This window comes from Acanthisitta chloris, unplaced genomic scaffold, assembly GCF_000695815.1.
Source record: "Acanthisitta chloris isolate BGI_N310 unplaced genomic scaffold, ASM69581v1 scaffold10191, whole genome shotgun sequence".
NCBI lineage: Eukaryota > Metazoa > Chordata > Aves > Passeriformes > Acanthisittidae > Acanthisitta > Acanthisitta chloris.
This window is the reverse complement of record NW_008657642.1, coordinates 4,782-22,867: the sequence shown is the minus strand read 5'-3', so window position 1 is coordinate 22,867 and position 18,086 is coordinate 4,782. Positions and strand designations below refer to the sequence as shown.

The 18,086-nt window shown below is 40.5% G+C and overlaps 1 protein-coding gene across 1 annotated transcript in view; it reads right to left on the bottom strand.

Moving 5' to 3' along the window:
• Positions 1-2,936: 2,936 nt before the first annotated feature.
• LOC103811808 overlaps positions 2,937-18,086 on the bottom strand; it is a gene marked incomplete at both ends in the record, with an annotated part of 18,879 nt that continues 3,729 nt past the window's right edge. The window contains 2 exons of the mRNA XM_009084806.1: positions 2,937-3,081; positions 6,952-7,314. Coding sequence (XP_009083054.1) covers positions 2,937-3,081; positions 6,952-7,314 — 508 coding nt within the window. The remainder of the gene's footprint in view (positions 3,082-6,951; positions 7,315-18,086) is intronic.

The window sequence follows — 18,086 nt, the reverse complement described above, 5'->3', positions numbered from 1 at the left end:
AATCCCACCCCACCTACTCAGAGCTGAGCCTATCTAAAGGACTTCACCAATTAATTTAGCCAAATTCAACTCCCACACAACAATATGCAAAAAAGATAGGTTAGTTTTTAAGATGCTTATAAAAACCGATCCACTGTGATAAATAGGTAACCTCTTGAATGCAAAGGCTTCTAACCCTTTAAGCCTCAGAGTAGCAATATAAGCTTCCCCTACGTGTTGTTTGATGGTTATTCTGATTCCTACAGATCATAGAATCAACCAGATTGGAAAAGACCTCAAAGATCATCGAGTCCAACCCTACCATCGTTACTAGACCATGGCACTAAGCACCACATCCAGTCTCATCTTGAAAACCTCCAGGGATGGTGAATCCACCACCTTCCCGGGCAGCACATTCCAGTGCCTAAGAACTCTCTCCATAAAAAATCTCTTCCTAATACCCAACCTAAACCTCTCCTGGCAGACCTTGAGTCTGTGCCCTCTTGTCCCACTGCTAGTTGCCTGGGAGAAGAGACCAACCCCCACCTGATTATAACCTCCTGTCAGGGAGTTGTAGAGGGTGATAAGGTCTCCCCTGAGCCTCCTCTTCTCCAGGCTGAACACCCCCAGCTCCCTCAGCCTCTCCTCATAGCACTTGTGCTCGAGTCCTTTCACCAGCTTCATTGCTCTTCTCTGGACCTGCTCCAGCACTTCAAAATCCTTCCTGAACTGAGGAGCCCAGAACTGTACACAGTACTCAAGGTGTGCCCTCACCAGTGCCGACTCCAGGGAAAGAATCACTTCCTTGGTCCCACTGTTCCTGATCCAGGCCAGGGTGCCATTGGCCTTCTTGGCCACCTGAGCACACTGCTGGCTGGCTGATTCACTGTCTTCTAACAGCTGTTAGTATCAAAGAATTTACATCTCCACTTCTATCTCCCATTGTTATAAAAAGAAGACATGAAATATATTAGGCTTTAGCAAGCAACTAAAATAAGATACCACTGGTTTTCAGTGCTTGGGTTTAGAATTACTTTCCATAATAAAGGGCTTTTGTGCTATCAAATTTCACTGTACATGAGCAAACAAAAAACTCTCACATGTTCAGAGACAAGGGAATGCCTTGTGATTTAAGAGAAAAAAGGAAAGAGATCAGAATGTGTGACACTAGTCACTTTACTATTTTCTGCTGGAGCTACTTAACAGATACTTGCAACTGCTTTCAAATTGTGAAGTCCATGATATTCCCCACTTGCCTCCAGAGTTTTGATTTCAGAAGCTGCTCCTGCTCCACTTCTGTGTTGATTGTAAGGAGTCATAAAAATCACATCTAGCATAATCAATATTGCTTTGGCTTCACTGTCTTGGAAAATGGCAGAAATCTTGGTTTCTGTATTTGTCATCCTGATGGTTATGTTTAGGAAACCAGTTATTCAAAAGCTAAATACCTGGAAAGATACTGCTCTCAGGCAGTTGTTTAGGTAACTAATATTTAATGTGGTTTCCAAACATGAACTGGAAGAAATAACTAAAAATAGAAAAATAATTTCTACTCTGTGATAATAAAAAAGCCTCTTTTTTTTCCAAACCAGCTTATGGTAGATGTATTATTCTGTGAGTGTTCCTTCTGCCATCAGGGACTGAGATACCAGATAATCTCAGCAAGGGTCACAGCATTAGATGTCTAATTTATCTCAATGTCTGATCTGGACCACTGGCTATACTGAGATGCATACAGCAAGAACATACTCCAGACATGAGTTTTAAAGTAGTTCCCAATATTCTACTATGATATAAATTAAAATGAAAATACTAATAGAGGATATATAATGTATCTGATTGCTATAGTTAGAAATTCTCAAGTCTGTTCCTTGGAGAGCACCTTCTGAAGAAAACTGTCATGTTCTATTCAAGACAGGAAAATGCAGTTTTAACATGTTCTTACATAAATTAATTTGCAGCTGTGGTATTTCTTGCGGAGAATTTGGGCATCATTGGAGTTAAAACTTAGCTTAGAACCATAGAAGCCAAGTACTGACTTGTAAGCATATGTGTAATTTTAATAAAGATTGAAAAAGCCATTTGTTAAGTTTCCTACTTCAATCATGGCAAGCCCTGATCCAGAAGGTTCAGGGTGAAGGTTCCCAGCAGAGTTCTGTTCACTAGTAACAGTAAAGGATATACAGTGAAAATTTTGCTTTTATTTCCAACCCTTGCCAGTGAAACATGAGAAACTATTTGGATTACACTCAGTGTTCTGAAAGAACACAAAGGGTATTAACCCAAGTTACTCTGGTCCCACTTGTGAAGAAATGTTCCACTAATACTAGATAGGACTTTGTATTAAATCCAGGTAGTAAACAATGAGACCAAAAATGCACAGGGCACATCAGACAGTTTGATAAAGGGCAATGCTTCCAAAAGGCAATGCTTTCCAAGAACCCGTCCCTCATGCACCAGAGCCCTGGTTGGGATACACTTACCAATGAGTAAGCAACTGCAACTGCATACAGTTTTCTGAAACAAGCTGTTTAATTACTTAAGCTTTGCCTATCTGACAGAAAATTAAAAATACATGTGTGGTGTGGCTATGGTTCAGGTATGAATTCAAGCATATTAGAACTTACTTCCTTCATATTCTATTATCTTCAGGCAAGTATGTGAATAGAGAGTGAAAAATACAGGAAGTGGTACAGAACAGTAAACCACAGCAATATCAAACAGATGGTACAGAACAATAAACCATAGCAACATCAAACAGTAGATGTGAAAAACAAGTTTTACATGAGCACAGCAGCTACTAATAACAAACTTATAAAACAAAGCAACTTAGCTGGGTACTACTTTGCCACTGAGTTGGTTTGCCCCCTTTTGTGTTCCATCCTACATTCTAATTCCTGCTCAACCTGAGGTATTGCTTTGAGATCTACAAAGTTCAAAATACTTGCTCATCTTACCGTTAGATGTTCTCATCTGCCGCCTCCGTCCAACCCGGTCCAGGCCGATGGGGGTACTTTGTGAAAAGGTGAGTGGCCGGAACCTGGCTGAAACAGCTTTGTACGGGGGGACCTGGTGTGCTGGAACAGGTGGCCGTGCTACAGGCTACAGAGAAAACAGGAAAATCCAGTATTAGTTAAGCTACCTGCAAGTCCAACTGAGCAAAACTCAGGTATGAAGTAAGGTTTCTTCAAATAGTCCATGTAATTACAGGGGCAGTAAAATTCCCTACATTGAAGCGACATTGCTTAAACACTGCATACCATATCCACCAGCATCACAGAACATGTTTTATTACATTAAAATTCTCTGTTACATTAAAACCTCCTTAGCCTTCTGTTATGATCAGACATGCTCTATCATTTTCATCTTGTAATAGTTTGTTGGTTTTTTTTTAAGAGAGTCAGAGGGTTTCTATCATTTTCATCTTGTAATAGTTTTTCTTTTTTTTTTTTTAAGACAGTCAGAGGGCTGAAGCACCTCTCCTATGAAGACAGGCTGAGAGAGCTGTGGTTGTTCAGCCTGGAAAAGAGAAGGCTCCAGGGATACCTCATTGTGGCCTTTCAGTACCTAAAGGGGCCTACAAGAAAGCTGGAGAGGGACTTTTTAAAAGCGCATGGAGTGACAAGACAAGAGGGAATGGCTTTAAATTGAAGGAGGGTCAATTTAGATTAGATATGATAAAAAAGTTTTTTAGGATGAGGGTGGTAAAACACTGGAACAGATTTCCCTCAGAGGTGGTATATGCCCCATCCCTGGAATAATTCAAGGTCAGGCTGAATGGGGATCTGAGCAACCTGATCTAGTTGAAGATGTCCCTGCTCATTGCAGGGAAGCTTGGACTACATGACTTTTAAAGGTCCATTTCAACCCAGACCATTCTACAATTCTGTGATGACTTCATGCCCAAATGCTCTGAGATCTAGGAGAAGAGCCTGCATAATGCCAGCTGGCATTGTAAACACACATCTCAAGGGGAAGCCAAGGTAAAAGGATGACCAGAAATGCTATAGCTGGAAGTTGCGTTCATTTCATGGGACACTTGCTTTTTTCAAATAAATGTATTTCTTTTAAGTAAAATAAACATACTGTACAAAACAAAAATAATTCTCTAAATGATCCTCTGCTCTGAGTTCACAGGAGTCTCATTAAAAAGAGGTAATACTAAGTTTACTGTAACTTTATCTCAAAGTAATTTTCTTTAGTTAAATCACTCATTTGATTAATTATGATTAGAGAACCTAGCCTGGCTTTATTTGCAAATTGAGTCTAATTTTATGTTGTGCTTGAACAACTCCACATTAGTTGGGCTGAGTGACCTTGCACAAGCATTCAACATTAAACGGCTAGACCTCAGCACATGAACTTCAGGGAAATTTGCCTTTAGATCTTCTCTGTTCAGTTGTTACTGTTGTTGCCTTTCTATCAAGCAACCTGAAACATCAGGGATGGTTTTTTAATGAATTAGCTCTTCACACTCTGTTATGAAACCAATGACTTATTATTGTTTGAAAATGTTTTCTCACACCTAAGCTGTCAGACCAAAACAAAACATAACAAAAAAGGAATTAGCATTATGCTTTTCAAATATTCCTGTGGGTTTTCAAAACTTCTAAGAAAAAATTTCACCAGTGAAGAGCAGTCTTTGAAAGCCCCACGTGAAATACTTCTAGTGCCATGTATTCCTACTTCATTAGTCGGTTTTTACATTTCAGCTATGATTTTACTTTCTAAATTTTGTAATTTTACTTTCTAAAAACCTCAATGCATATTGAATATGATTTAACTACAACCTCATCTTTAAACCTTGTTTCCTGAGTGATTTAGCTATATACTAGGATCCTATGCCACAAAGAATAAGTCCAAAATGTTATATCAAATAGCTAACAGAAGTGATGGTAGTCACTATACGCAAATAACTGGCTGATTAAACAAAAAGCCCTATTTATTTCTGGGAAACTAAAATCATTTTGCAATGCTTCAGTTCACATCCCTTCCCTGGACAGACAAGGATGTGCTGTTACTCAGTGGCCGTTCTGGGAAGGCCATCATTTCGCTTAACCATGTTGGGAATGCTCCACAGTTTTGGTCTTGACCATAGTGATCCAGCCATGTGCTCATTTAACCCCAACCATCACAGCAGCATCAGAGCATGGAAAGAGTCCACTCAAATAGCTGCCTTGATGCATGTTCCTTCATTATTGAACTGATTCAAGCAAGGTTTGAAGAGTTATCAATATGGTTTCAGCAGTAAATCAAGGGCCCAGAGGGTGTTAAATCACTTCCACGGCAGGAAGGATTATTTGAATTGTTAGTACTTATGATTTCTTAAAATCTATTTATTATTCTTGAGTAAGATGGCCCAGAATTTATAACAGTAATTTTCATCTTTTTTTTTTCTCCAAGCTAAGCAATTATTTTTAAAATATCTCAATTATATGGGTTTGAAACCACAGCTTTTACCTGGATAAAAGGTTCATTGGCTTCAGCTGGGGGTTTGCTTCAAGATGCATTTTTTCATCAGGGAATTATAAAGAGAAAATGTGTAATATACAATAGCAATTTTCATAATACAAATTGCTTTTCACACAAGACTGAAAATCCTGCCATTGTTTCAGCATTTGATTTCAGTCAGGGGAGTACCACTAAACTTCTCAGTGAGAGATGAAGTGGCATGAGAAAGATTAAAAGGACTCCAGTTCCATTAATAACATCAGAATCACAATTTTTGAGGCTGTAAATACTATTAATTTCTTCTGTTGCTTTATCAGCTCAACAATTACTCAGGCAGAAGTCTTCCAGCTTGTCTGGAAAGCAGAGAACACCTGACTCGTGCAGTGCTACAAAAGCCTGTGAGCCTGAAGCTCTGCAACCAACTGCAGGACAGGGTCACCACTACCAACACAACACTAAGTTCCTCTACACATTGTACAAGCTCAGGACTATCTCCAGGGAAAAAGGAGCCATTTTTATCTTTCAGAAGTTTTTCATTTCTCACTCTTTTACCCAAGCCAACAAGGATGGTTCAAGTACACACTGCTTTCTTACAGGCTTCCTAACTTTCTAACTTGCTCAGGTCAGTTTAGAGGTACATAAACAGACATTTTATTCATACTCACACCACACTGCTTTCTTACAGGCTTCCTAACTTTGTTCCCTCAGGTCAGTTAAGTAGTACATAAACAGACATTTTATTTATATTGTCAGTTTTCTTAGACTATTTATTTCATTAATTTCTCAATTTATTACTAATTCTCTAAAGCAATGGCTTAATTAGTTTTAAGTATCCTTGCTATGCCAATACCAAGATTTTGAACACCACTGCCTGCTTTCTTACAGGCTTCCTAACTTTGTTCCCTCAGGTCAGTTAAGTAGTACATAAACAGACATTTTATTTATATTGTCAGTTTTCTTAGACTATTTATTTCATTAATTTCTCAATTTATTACTAATTCTCTAAAGCAATGGCTTAATTAGTTTTAAGTATCCTTGCTATGCCAATACCAAGATTTTGAACACCACTGCTCATGCTATCATTTTTGAACAGGCCTGGTTTTGGAGAATTTGAAATGACTGATAAATAATGCATTGTTATTATCATATTTGATTGTACTCCTCTGTTCCTCAGGCGCAACACCCTGTAAGGAGGCCAAACACACAACTGTATTACACACAAACAAGTCCTTTTATACCAGTATGAGACATAATGACAATTCCAATAAAGAAATATGGTTAATTTACAGTACAGAAGAGATTATCCCAAATTCAGTAGCAATTTCATTCCATGCTGTTTTGATTTGTAACAAGAAGACAAAGCGATTAGTGACCAGGAAAGCAGTACTGTAAGTACACAATGTAAGCTTGACAAAAGGGAAGGAAGAGGAGGAAGCATCCATTCTATTTTCTACGCTGAAGATAGAGACAAGGAAGTGAAAAGGTCTTTTGCAGTTTGCAGAGCACATCTCTTTATCTTACTTGTGTCAGCAGACCTTCTCTCTCTCCCTCTGGATCGTTTCCATAGAAATTGACCCCACCTATTACGGAGATGGGTCTTCTTTTGCGCCCTCTGTGATAGCCTACTGTGTTGCTTTGGATCACAGGCCCGACGGAAGTCAGTCCTGTCTGATTTTCTCCATCCACACAGTCTGTCTTCTGAGACTCCACTGCAACGGCATCTTCTGGTATAGAGAAACTTCTGACCGACATTTGGCCATAGTCTGAGACAGGTCTGGGCCGAGATCTTTTTCCAGAGCCCCATCTCCTGGGTGTGACCTTTTGTAAGTCTGCCTTTTCTTCATCCTGGGATGTGGACCTCTTCCAGTGGTCATCAGAAACAACCTTTTTAAATGTGAACAAGTCAAATAAGCCACAGAATTTTCTGACAGTTGATCATTTGTGATTTTGTCATATGGCAGATCAACTTAACATTGCTAAAACAGAAAGAGTTACCATAAATACAAGTGCAACTGACAATTCAGGAAGACATAACTTTGCAAAGGAAAGATATCGTGATGCTTGTGATGAGTAAGGTAAACACCCAACCATCAGCACCTCTTCGATAAATGTGACTAACAACACTAATATCTCACCTGCTACCTCAGCTGTACAGACAGGTCCTATCATAAACACTGAATTCACAAAATGATGTCTGGGAAAGACAGCTCTGCACTCACAGGACCTGTTCCTGTGCACAGGTAGGATGTTACAGGTAACACCAGTAAAAATAATTTAACCAACAGTCTCTGTTTCTGTACTTTTTACCAAGACTTGTAGTGACAGGACAAGGGGTAACAATTTTGAACTGAAAGAGGTTAGGTTTAGAATAGATGTTAGGAAGAAATCCTTTACTGTGGTGGTGGTGAGGCACTGGAACAGGTTGCCCAGAGAAGCTGTGGATGCCTCAACTGTGGCAGTGTTCAAGGCCAGGTCACAGGTTGCTTTGAGCAACCTGGTCTAGTGGAAGGTGTTCCTGCCCATGGCAGAGGGGCTGGAACTAAATGATCTTTATGCTGCCTTCCAACCCAACCCATTCTACATCACTTCTCTGTTTTACCTCTGTTCAGTGATGAAAATGAATAGTAAGGCTGCAGCTTGACTGCTTGCAGATCCTGTGTAACTGTCAACCAACACCAAACTGGGCAGTTGCACTCCCTCCTTCCGCTCATTCCCACTCTCACTTGGGTCAGATCTAGAGATTCTGCAGCCATGAGTGAATTGGGTGAGTCAGCTCATCCAGCCTGGAAGGGAAAAGCTAACTTCCTATATGCTCTGTATAACACAGATACAGGAAAAACTGATGGGTTTAGAGGAAGCTTGGAAAATTATCATGTTCCTATTTAACAGCCCATCTGGCTCACAGAGGCAAATGCCTACAAGAATCATAATTGCACTGGTACTACTACAAGTTTGGAAATAAAATAACCTCAGCTGAAATACTTCTTAGAGGGAACATTTTTAAGCTTTTCAATGCATTTGAAGTAATACTGTTGTAAATTTTTCTAGCAAAACCCCTGCAGTTTTTGAAAAAAAAATTCTGCACATACAAATTTATGCTCCCTTTTGCCTCAAATTTCCAATTTCCTGGCATTCTTTGGCTTTTCCCAGCTCCTTTATAAAGAGCAGGGAAGAAGCAGAGAGAGATATTAAGTATTCCAAAAAAGACACCCTTTTATCTGTCTCTGGCTACATCTGTTTCAGACCACTTGAGACATTGTATATTCAAAGCAAACATGCAGCCCAGAAACAGCCTTTCACAATGATGTCTGTGACAGAGAACTTATCTTCTATCACCTTCCTCTCCACCTGCCATTTTTAGCCAGGCCAGTACAACTCCAATGAGCCTTTTTTTAGAAGGCCACATGATACAGTGGGCAGATACTGCTTTTTGTTTGAAAGACAGCTTAAGACAAATTTCATGGTATGAAAGCACTTCAGTAAGCAGAGTTATTAAATAGTCATTACTTTAACATGATTGCTGTAATTAAGGTATGAAAACTGATCAATGTCACACATTGCTCTGCATTCAACTATTTCACTTACAGCATGAAATTTATTCTAAATAGAGTGCATTGCTCTGCATTCAACTATTTCACTTAGAGCATGAAATTTATTCTAAATAAGAGTGTCTATATAAATTTTGATTCCTATGGCATGACACCTGTCAGTCAAGCACGTTCAGCTTCTCTGCAGATTTTAGCTCAGGTTTTAACAATATCACCAATTCAGTAGAGAGTCACTCCCTGGCTGGTGCACTGAGACAGCAAACCTGTCCCTTAAACACAGCCCTTTGGAGGTCTGAGCAACAAAATCACAGGTTAAATAAGGTTCTTACCTCAGAATCAGACACAGGTAAAGGACTTCCACATAGGCAGTGACTGAGAAAGGAGCCCATGAGAGTCATTTTATGTTTTTGTTCTGCAAAGTCTTGTCCGTAAGAGCTACAAAGGCGAGCACACTCTCTGCATAACCAACCAGTCAGGCAAAGTTCATCCCATGATCCTGTACTTTTAGACTGAGGGAAGGACACGTCACACGTCATCTCCTAGTCTGCCTGTTACGCCCTTATCTTGAGTGATAGCATTTGCAGAGAGAGGACTGCTCTCCTTCTGCAGCACTCCAACTGCAGCAGTGACCCAAATGACAGCCAGATTAATCTCTGCTGTACAATAAACAATGCTGAAGGATGTGTGTTTTTAGGCTTAGATCTATAAACTGCACTGAAGAATACTAATAAAAGAGAAAACATAAGGCTCTCATTGCAAAAATCAGAGGAAATGAGACTGATAACCTCACATTCCTCTAAACAACCTAGTCAAGCAGGACCTGATCAAGTGACCACTTATTAGTAGGAATAAAATATCCAGCACACAACTCAGAGGCTCCAGTACTGCAGCCACTTGAGTTTAAGTGTGATTCTTGACAACAATGAAAAAAATCTGAGGAAACAATTTTATTCCACTTCTGACTGGCTTTATACTTGTGACCTCAAATTACCTCCTCATGATGAATCCTTTGTAAGTGAAATCGGATTGATGTTATACAATTATTACTGGTAACATGTATACATATGTGTAGAGATACACACGGCACTTCATACAGGATGAAAATCAAAATCTCATCCACTGGCTCATGCATATGCCGGTCAAAAATTTCAAGGCATTTCAAGATTTCTGAGAAGTTACAGTCTAAGCTGAATCCACATTGGATTTTGTGAAATGCACACCTGCTAGTCTAGCAACAGCACAGGATCATCAATGCTAGCAGTCAAATGTATTAATCTTGTCTTTAAGGCTGCACTCTCAGCTTTAGTTTCTTCTGGACTGCAAACACAAACAGCTCTGCCGATTTATACTGAAGCAAATTAATTAATTTTATCTGGACAGCTAAGTTCCTACAACAGTGAATTAGTTAAACAGTTGTATTTCAGTTGTTTTCTTTTTTTCCTGACAGCAGTATATCTACAAATACAACCATTTAAAATGAACAGTTGCTTTGATCCAGGCTACACTTTTATTTGCTATTGTTCCCTTCTAATACGTCAGTCTTACGGTGGGATTCAGGTCCAGATTCTCATCTCTAAATTTTAAAACTGCAATGGAGATGTCTGTAGATTAGCTAGATGTTAAAGCTGCCATCATAGCCTGTAGAAATCTGGGGTGAAATTTTGTTGCCTGAACATAGGCACGCAGGGCCATTTCAAACGTCCTAAGGAATCTAAAATGTCTTCATGTGCTATGCATCATACAAGTATGACCTGTGGGAGGCCTGGACTATCTAGAAGCAGCCCCTGGGGACAAGGGAGAACCTGTTAGGGCATCTCCAGCAGTGCTGGGTCTTTTATGTTCCAGCAATCAGCTCGAGTCCTCAAATAAGAGCATCAGCCAAGCCTACAGAGTGGATGAGCCAGACAGCACTACAGGCAGGAATCAGGTGCCACACCAGACTGCAGGTAGATGTCAATGGTACTACAACCATGTTCCCCAATGCTTTGGGGAACCCTGCTTTGTACTCATCTCCTGCTCCAGCAATGTGCAACTTCCCCAGAAGGTCCTTTCCAGCTGTCTGCAGCTGTCTTTGATACCTGCCCATCACTGCACTTGACAGCTATTTTTGGTTGGGCTCAGCTCCAGGTGCCACTTTCAAGTGTGCTGTTAATGGTGTGCTCCCCAGGACCCCCTGACCACACCAAATAGGCAGGAGCTTTCCTAGGTTGCTCCTAGGTAGACAGCAACACAGCGAATTCTGAGCCCAGCCAGATCAAATCTCTCCCTTGCCTGGGCCCAGACTTATTTCCCAATCCAGGCACAAGAGTTTCAAGGACTTGGCCATGTTCTCATGCAACTCGACTTGGCAGTGGTACAACCTTGTTCCATTCTATAGCACATGACTGCTGCTGGCATTCTCTGTACTCATTAGTACCAAGGTAAGCAACATCAGCATCAGGTGTTTAATCACTGAAATCTTAACTTAGTCTTGAGAGCTAGATGAGAACTAGGTTCTCCAACTATTACTGTGTACCTCTGATAAATTCAGCACCCAAAACTGGCTTCAGAGGGAGTGCTGCACAAGGAGCATAAGATCTGATCTGTAAAGTACTGATAAAATGCTGCTTAAGTGGATGCAACTTTTATGAATGATACGGAAAAAAAATTGCCAGTACCTTAAACTCCATGGCAGGACTTTTTCTGGTGCAGTTACACCAACCATGAATAACCTTCATCCTATACCTGACCACACTCTCTGCTGCAGAGAAAGCCCAAACCAGAAGTCTGACCCAACACAGTCTGCTGCTGGTCAGCTTGCTGCTATTGGCATGATTGTGAGGGCTCACACCATGATGGCAAAAGAAAAACAAGCCCTGGGTGATTTTTCTTGTTGATGTGTTTATGCCAAGAAACTCTCTAATGAAAATAAAACCACCACTCTATAACCATGTTGTTCCCTGTGTACATTGCTGAGGATCTCTGCCCACTAATCTGCATTTCAACCCCTACCATTACATATTTGAATTTTTTTAATTTAATTTTTATGTTCTAAATATACCAATACAATCAATACTTCACAACATACACGTGTAGACAAGCATAGAGGTATAAGGGGGCATGTATCTCCTGAAAGGTTTTTCCCTACCTGGCAATCTGCTGGGAAGTCAGAGGTAGGGGCCTCTTGGACAAGGACTCCCTGCCTTGCTAGTCTCCAGGAGAAAGAGCATCTTGGCTCCCCTTCTGCCTCTTTTTTTTGCCTTAGCTACACAATAAGTTGCAGTACTTCTTGATTTGGTATTTTTGTTTATTTGAGCTGCCTGGCTGAAATGCAGTCTTGCTAACTACAGCTGCCTAGTTCTAATTCAGAGAAAGGAGATAATAAAAATCTAATAATGTCTTTACAGAAATACATATTAATTTCCAAATCCAATTTATAAAAGGTGTGATAAATTAAACAGATTCTGACTGAGAATAAGTTGAGAAGAAATCCTGAGTAGGCTGAGAAGTTTCAAAATACAATTACTACACATTCTCAGTGAAAACTTGTGATGGATAATCAGTTGTGTTCTGTAAATGACAAGGCTTAAAAGCACTTGTACTGTGTCATGTAGGTATTTTTGTCTTTTGATCTTGAGTATACATTTCTGTGTACATTGAGGGGTCTATACAAAAATGTACAAACTTCTTACACTAGCAACAACACTTATATAACATATTATAGTTGGTGACTATTAAATAGCTATTATTTTGGTGTAAGACATTAACTGCCAAAAGTTGGGAACTCAATAGTATTAGAATTGATTTTTCAATTATATAAGCCACCAAAAATGCGAAGGGCAAAGTGATCATGACCTAGCAGATATAAATCATTTTATGACCTACACTTAACAGAATAAAAGTCTGGACAACATGTCTCCACCCAGGTACATGATAAAAGGCAACCTTTGCACTTCTTCTTGTTGCTAAATAGCAGTGGGGAAGCATATGCTGAAGTTCTAAGTGAACTTAATCACTACCAAATCAGGTCAAAAGCTTGGTTTAGGTTTCATGGATATGATCAATAATTTTTTATTTTTTTTTTGCAAGCTGTTGCAACAGACACAGAGATTATGAGACTCTGGACAAATACAGTCTCCCAGAGAAAAGTTATTGCTTTCTTTCTGGATTTTATAAAAAGATCCTAAAGTGTTATGAGAGCCCCAGTGACTCCCTACTGATCTAACAGGCTGACAATTTCCAGCAGTGATACCCTCACAGTCATAGTTAAAATGGAAAGGATTGCTTTTACTGTAGAAGAAAGCACAACTTCAGTGCTTGCATCTTCAATCACATACTAACCAGAAATATTAAACCAGTCCAATTCAGTTACAAGAAGAAAATTTCCATCTATTCCTTTCTAATTAATTGCAAATCTCACTATATTCTTTTCATCCCTCCACCTCCTCTGCCACTAGCATCTTTTCTTTTTAATTGGCCTTGAGAAGACCCCAAATAAATGCCCTGATTATCTATCCCTAGAATACATAGTGCTATTGGATCAGTGGTCTGCAAGACAGGAAAATACAATCCATGAAACAACTACCAAAAACCCTACATAAGAACAAATGCAATTACACCTATACAAACAAGCAAAGCAGAACAAATGAAAGTAATACAACCATACTCAACATTTAACATAGGTTTTAGCTGCTTGGAGGATAATCTGCCTTTTCTTTCCCCCTTCTCCCCCACAAAAAAAAATAATGTGTGGACTCACAGCTCAAAACTTTGCAGAACACTGCTTCTGAGGGGGTCTCCCTAGAGGAATACCACTGCACTATAGCAGTATGAGCTCCTAGAATGGGTGCAGGAAATACTATTACTGTGCCTTGTGACATGGTAAAATCAATCCCCATTAGCAACAGAAACTGCTGTGGTAAAACACTCATTTTGGAAGTTTTAGAAATTAGAAAAAAGTTATACAATTATAATTATACTCTTGGGATTTGTTGACACCAAAGTAAGTGTGGTGTTCTAACCAACAAATACACCTATAAAACCACATTAAAAGGTTAGGCTATATAGATACAACCCCAAACAAAATTTAGCCATCTTTTTCTATAGCCTTTTTAATGCAGGTTTGCTTCATTTAACCTGATCCTTGAAAGCCTGCTTATCGTAATCAATAAGCATAAAGCTTTCCCTCTCAGCAATACGCCTCACCAACATTAGCGAGTTCACCTTCATAATCCACGATTCACAGATAAGGAGCAGATAAAAAGCAGTTAAATCATGTAAGTCACAGAGGAAGCATAGGGCTGAACTGGAAATGACAAGCGGATCTCATGACTCAAATCTGTTCTTCAGCCTCAAGGATTTTCTTCATCCTCTAACTCATTTCTACAACCAAATCAGCTAACATATTTCCGACTGGCAGAGCGGAGGAGCTTCCAGGGAAATGTATTTGCCTTGCAGAAATAATCTCGTCAGTCATATAAAAATGCAAGTGTGCTAAAAGCAGAAAGCTGTTTCCACTCATTTTCTGGTGACTGATACTTGGAGATGGCTGGGTGATGCTCTTACACTGTCCGTGCTTTATTTCAGTATCTGAACTGCAACAGCAAGCATGAGAAGTACAAGCATCAATAATCCCTAAAAAATCCCTAAGTATTTTCAGAACACCCCAAATCAAGTAACAGATGTAAAAAAACCAAAAAAGCTTGTCTTTCAGTGGGCAAAACAAGCAACTTTTTCCAGGCTGTCTTTGTAATACCCGCTGGCAAACCTCAAAAGCCAGATGATAACCACAGGTTGAAAGTGGAACTTTCTGCTAACAAAGCAAAACATAAAAAGCCATAGGCCTCTGGTCTCCTCAGTGTCTCTCCAAGCTAAGGTCCTCTGGTTTCTGCCTCTTTCCAACCTTTCAGCACAAAGCCTCATTGCCCCTGCCCAAACCCAAGCCCTGCCCGAGGTCCCAGCAGCAGTCACAAACTCCAACTTGCATGGAGTGGAGCTCCATGGGCAACGTTACATCTGCAAATGATTACTTCCTAAAGCATGGGGTGAGGCTGCCACGGCTGAGCTGCTGTGCTCGGTCCTCCCCAGCACCCAGCTGGTCTCCCAGCCTGCCACAGCATCCCGGTACCAAAAGCAGTGCAGCAGCCTCTGGATGTCAGAAAAGGGAGCAACACAGGGGTATTACTGAGGTGCCAGAGGACAGCTACAGTGGAGTCAAATATCAGACATGTTCTGGAAAGGCAGAGGTGTAAAAACGCAGTAAGGAAAGGGAGCAGCTTGGCCCTGGCTAACTGCAATGGAGTCCATCTGAGCTCTCCCGATCAGCATCCACAAACATTTTTGCACGGATGACAGTAACTCCTGTATTACCCTACAGTTTTCAGGAATAGCCAATTTTATTCAGCACTGCAGAGTTACATAGTCTAAAATTTAACCTGATCCAGAATTCAGACTACTGTCATAACTGCCTCCTTCTCCTTCTTCCTAGTAGTGGAAAGAGCAACAAATTATTATAGGCTGTACTGAATGGCAGACAGCTCTGCTGCTGCGAGTTGAAAGAGTTTTTGCTGCAACAGAAAGATATTCATGTCCTTTGAGGGTTCCCTTCTACATCATTTCAGCTACGAGTTCTGCAATTTGGGTTTGTAGGAATGCACAGTGGTTTCTGGTTTAGCTCTGGGCAAGCACTTCTGGAAGTCACTCTTTGAGTGACCGTGGGGACACAAGAATTTAGTGCAAATCCAATGTTGCTTGGTCTAACTGAAATCTCAGTTCATTGTCAGACACTATCGAGAGCCTGTTACAGGGTCCTGCTGCTGTCCTGAGGCCCTGTAGCCAGCAAAGCCTGAGTGCCACTGGAGTGATGAGCCCTCACTCCAAATTGCGAGCCCTATAGGAGTAAACACAGGTTAAGAAGTTCCCCCCAATTGACCTAATTATCCTTCACAGTTTATCACATTTTCAGTTACACACATTAAGTTGATTAAGCCACATTCTAAATTGCATGTGTATGAACCACAGGTGAATAAATCCAAAAGGAAGAGTTCAGAGAGCTGAAAGCAGCTAGCTCCCAGCAGGTTTGCTAATGCTCAGCCCCACAGCACCCAGGAACTTGAGGTACTAAAGATGAGCATCCTCAGCTCCTGGCTGCTGCTTGCTCCTTGTAGGTATTGAACATGACCACATCCAGCCACCATCCTTTGGTCCTTCACTATGAGGATACTTTCTGAAGCAAGAAACACGGAGGATGAACAGTGAGGAGTATGCTGAGTCCTCTCTGTATTCCTACCCATATAGCTTTTCTTCCTCTCCTCCATAAACTGTCTCCTAAGTTAAGCCCTCTGTGCCTCTGCCAACAGCTGAGCACAGGGGATTTCATGATGTGGACTAGTTGGGACCAGTGACTTTTGTATGGCATGAACATAAATGAGTCAACAGACAGGTCTCAGAACATTCAGAATACTGTCTGCAAACAAAATGTGACTCAACCCTAATTACAGCAGAGTTGCCTCTTCACTGTAATTTATCATTCACTTATAGTCATACAGATAAGGTATTGAAGTAATAAAAAGCAGGTGTACTGTGCAACCAGATGCCAGCAAGGCAACATAAACAGCAGGTGTTCTAAGAGCTTGTGAAAGACGAGGTGAAATATCAAATAATCTGATTTTTTTCTTTTTAGTACCAAATTCAAACAGTGTTTTGCCCAGACAGACTTAATGGCTGACATATGCCAGTCCAAAGCAGACTTGAAGTTTACACTATTTACAGCAACATGGGGCTTTTCTTCATGAAAGTAAAGACTATGTCAAACACTCCAAATATAAACTTGTACTTAATCATCTCCTCATGCTATTTAAAAGCAAAATATTGAATATAAATGGCAATGGCATGAAGCTGCCACTGGCAAAGCAGTGGCTGTCACAGATGAGCTTTGATGACTCACACCTCTGCAGCCTAAGAAGTGCTGAGGCATGGATCCAGGCTGCACTTAATTGGCTCTTCCCTGGGAAACAAGCTCTGTCAGGACCAAAAACCAAAAAGACCTAACTCCTACCCCGCTCCAGTCCAAATCTTACATTTTCATGAAACCAACAAAGTGCCAGAAGTGGCAGGATCTCAAGACCTAATCACATAAGAAAAAAACCCCAAACGTCGATTTGGATGAACAGATAGACACCCTTGTGTGAATACTGCAAAATCCGCTTAATAGTGTTGGAGAAACACAAGGCACAAATATTTAGTTTCCACATTTGGGAAAATACTGAGATGGACCAAGTTCCACAAACTACATTTTCTGACTCATCTACCAGATGAGTGGGTAAGGAAAAAACCTACATTTGCTTCCAGCTATGGCAGCCAGTCCTGAAAGGAGAATATATTTGAGCCTGACTGGTTAGCACTTTCTCAGTTTTGTACCGAAATATGTCTCCAAGCCATAAAGATTTTACTGGCTGTACTGGAATACATACTGGCTTATACAGGAAATCCATACAGAAAAGCAGATGAATGAAACATGGAAACACTGCAGAGTTGTCCATCAACACAGGTTCCGACATTTAAGGTTCAGACAAAATCCTAAAACAACATTTAAGGTTCAGACAAAATCCTAAAAACGTGGGATGTGCATGGCTCAGCACTATATCTCAAATGATTGTTGAAAACAAACCAAGCACTTGGCTGTCACAGAACAACTTGCTGGGTGGGTACAGTTCTGTAACACGGAGGTGTAAGGTAGAGTTAAAAATGGATTGTAGTTAAAAGTTCAATCCCCAGTGACCTCATTGTGCGAGTATGTGGCATTCATAAAGTGCCTACAGGCTGAATAAATTCCAAATTAAAAAAAAAAAAGTCTGGTATCTTTGGTACCAAGCTACCTCCACACTGAGGGAAGCATGCCGGAAAGGAGGAGGAAATGAGCAATGAAACCCTCCAAAGAAATGGCAGGGAGAAACCATACCACCCACCCTGTTTTGTAGTCACTCTGACTGCCACAGCTGTAGAGTTGTGTATGGGATGAGGAGCAGGCATGGAAAAAAGAAAGGACAGAGTTTACACCCCTTGCATAGTAAGACAGAAGTAAACCCTGTCCTGCACAGCTCATCCTTCCAATCCACAGCTAACACCTCC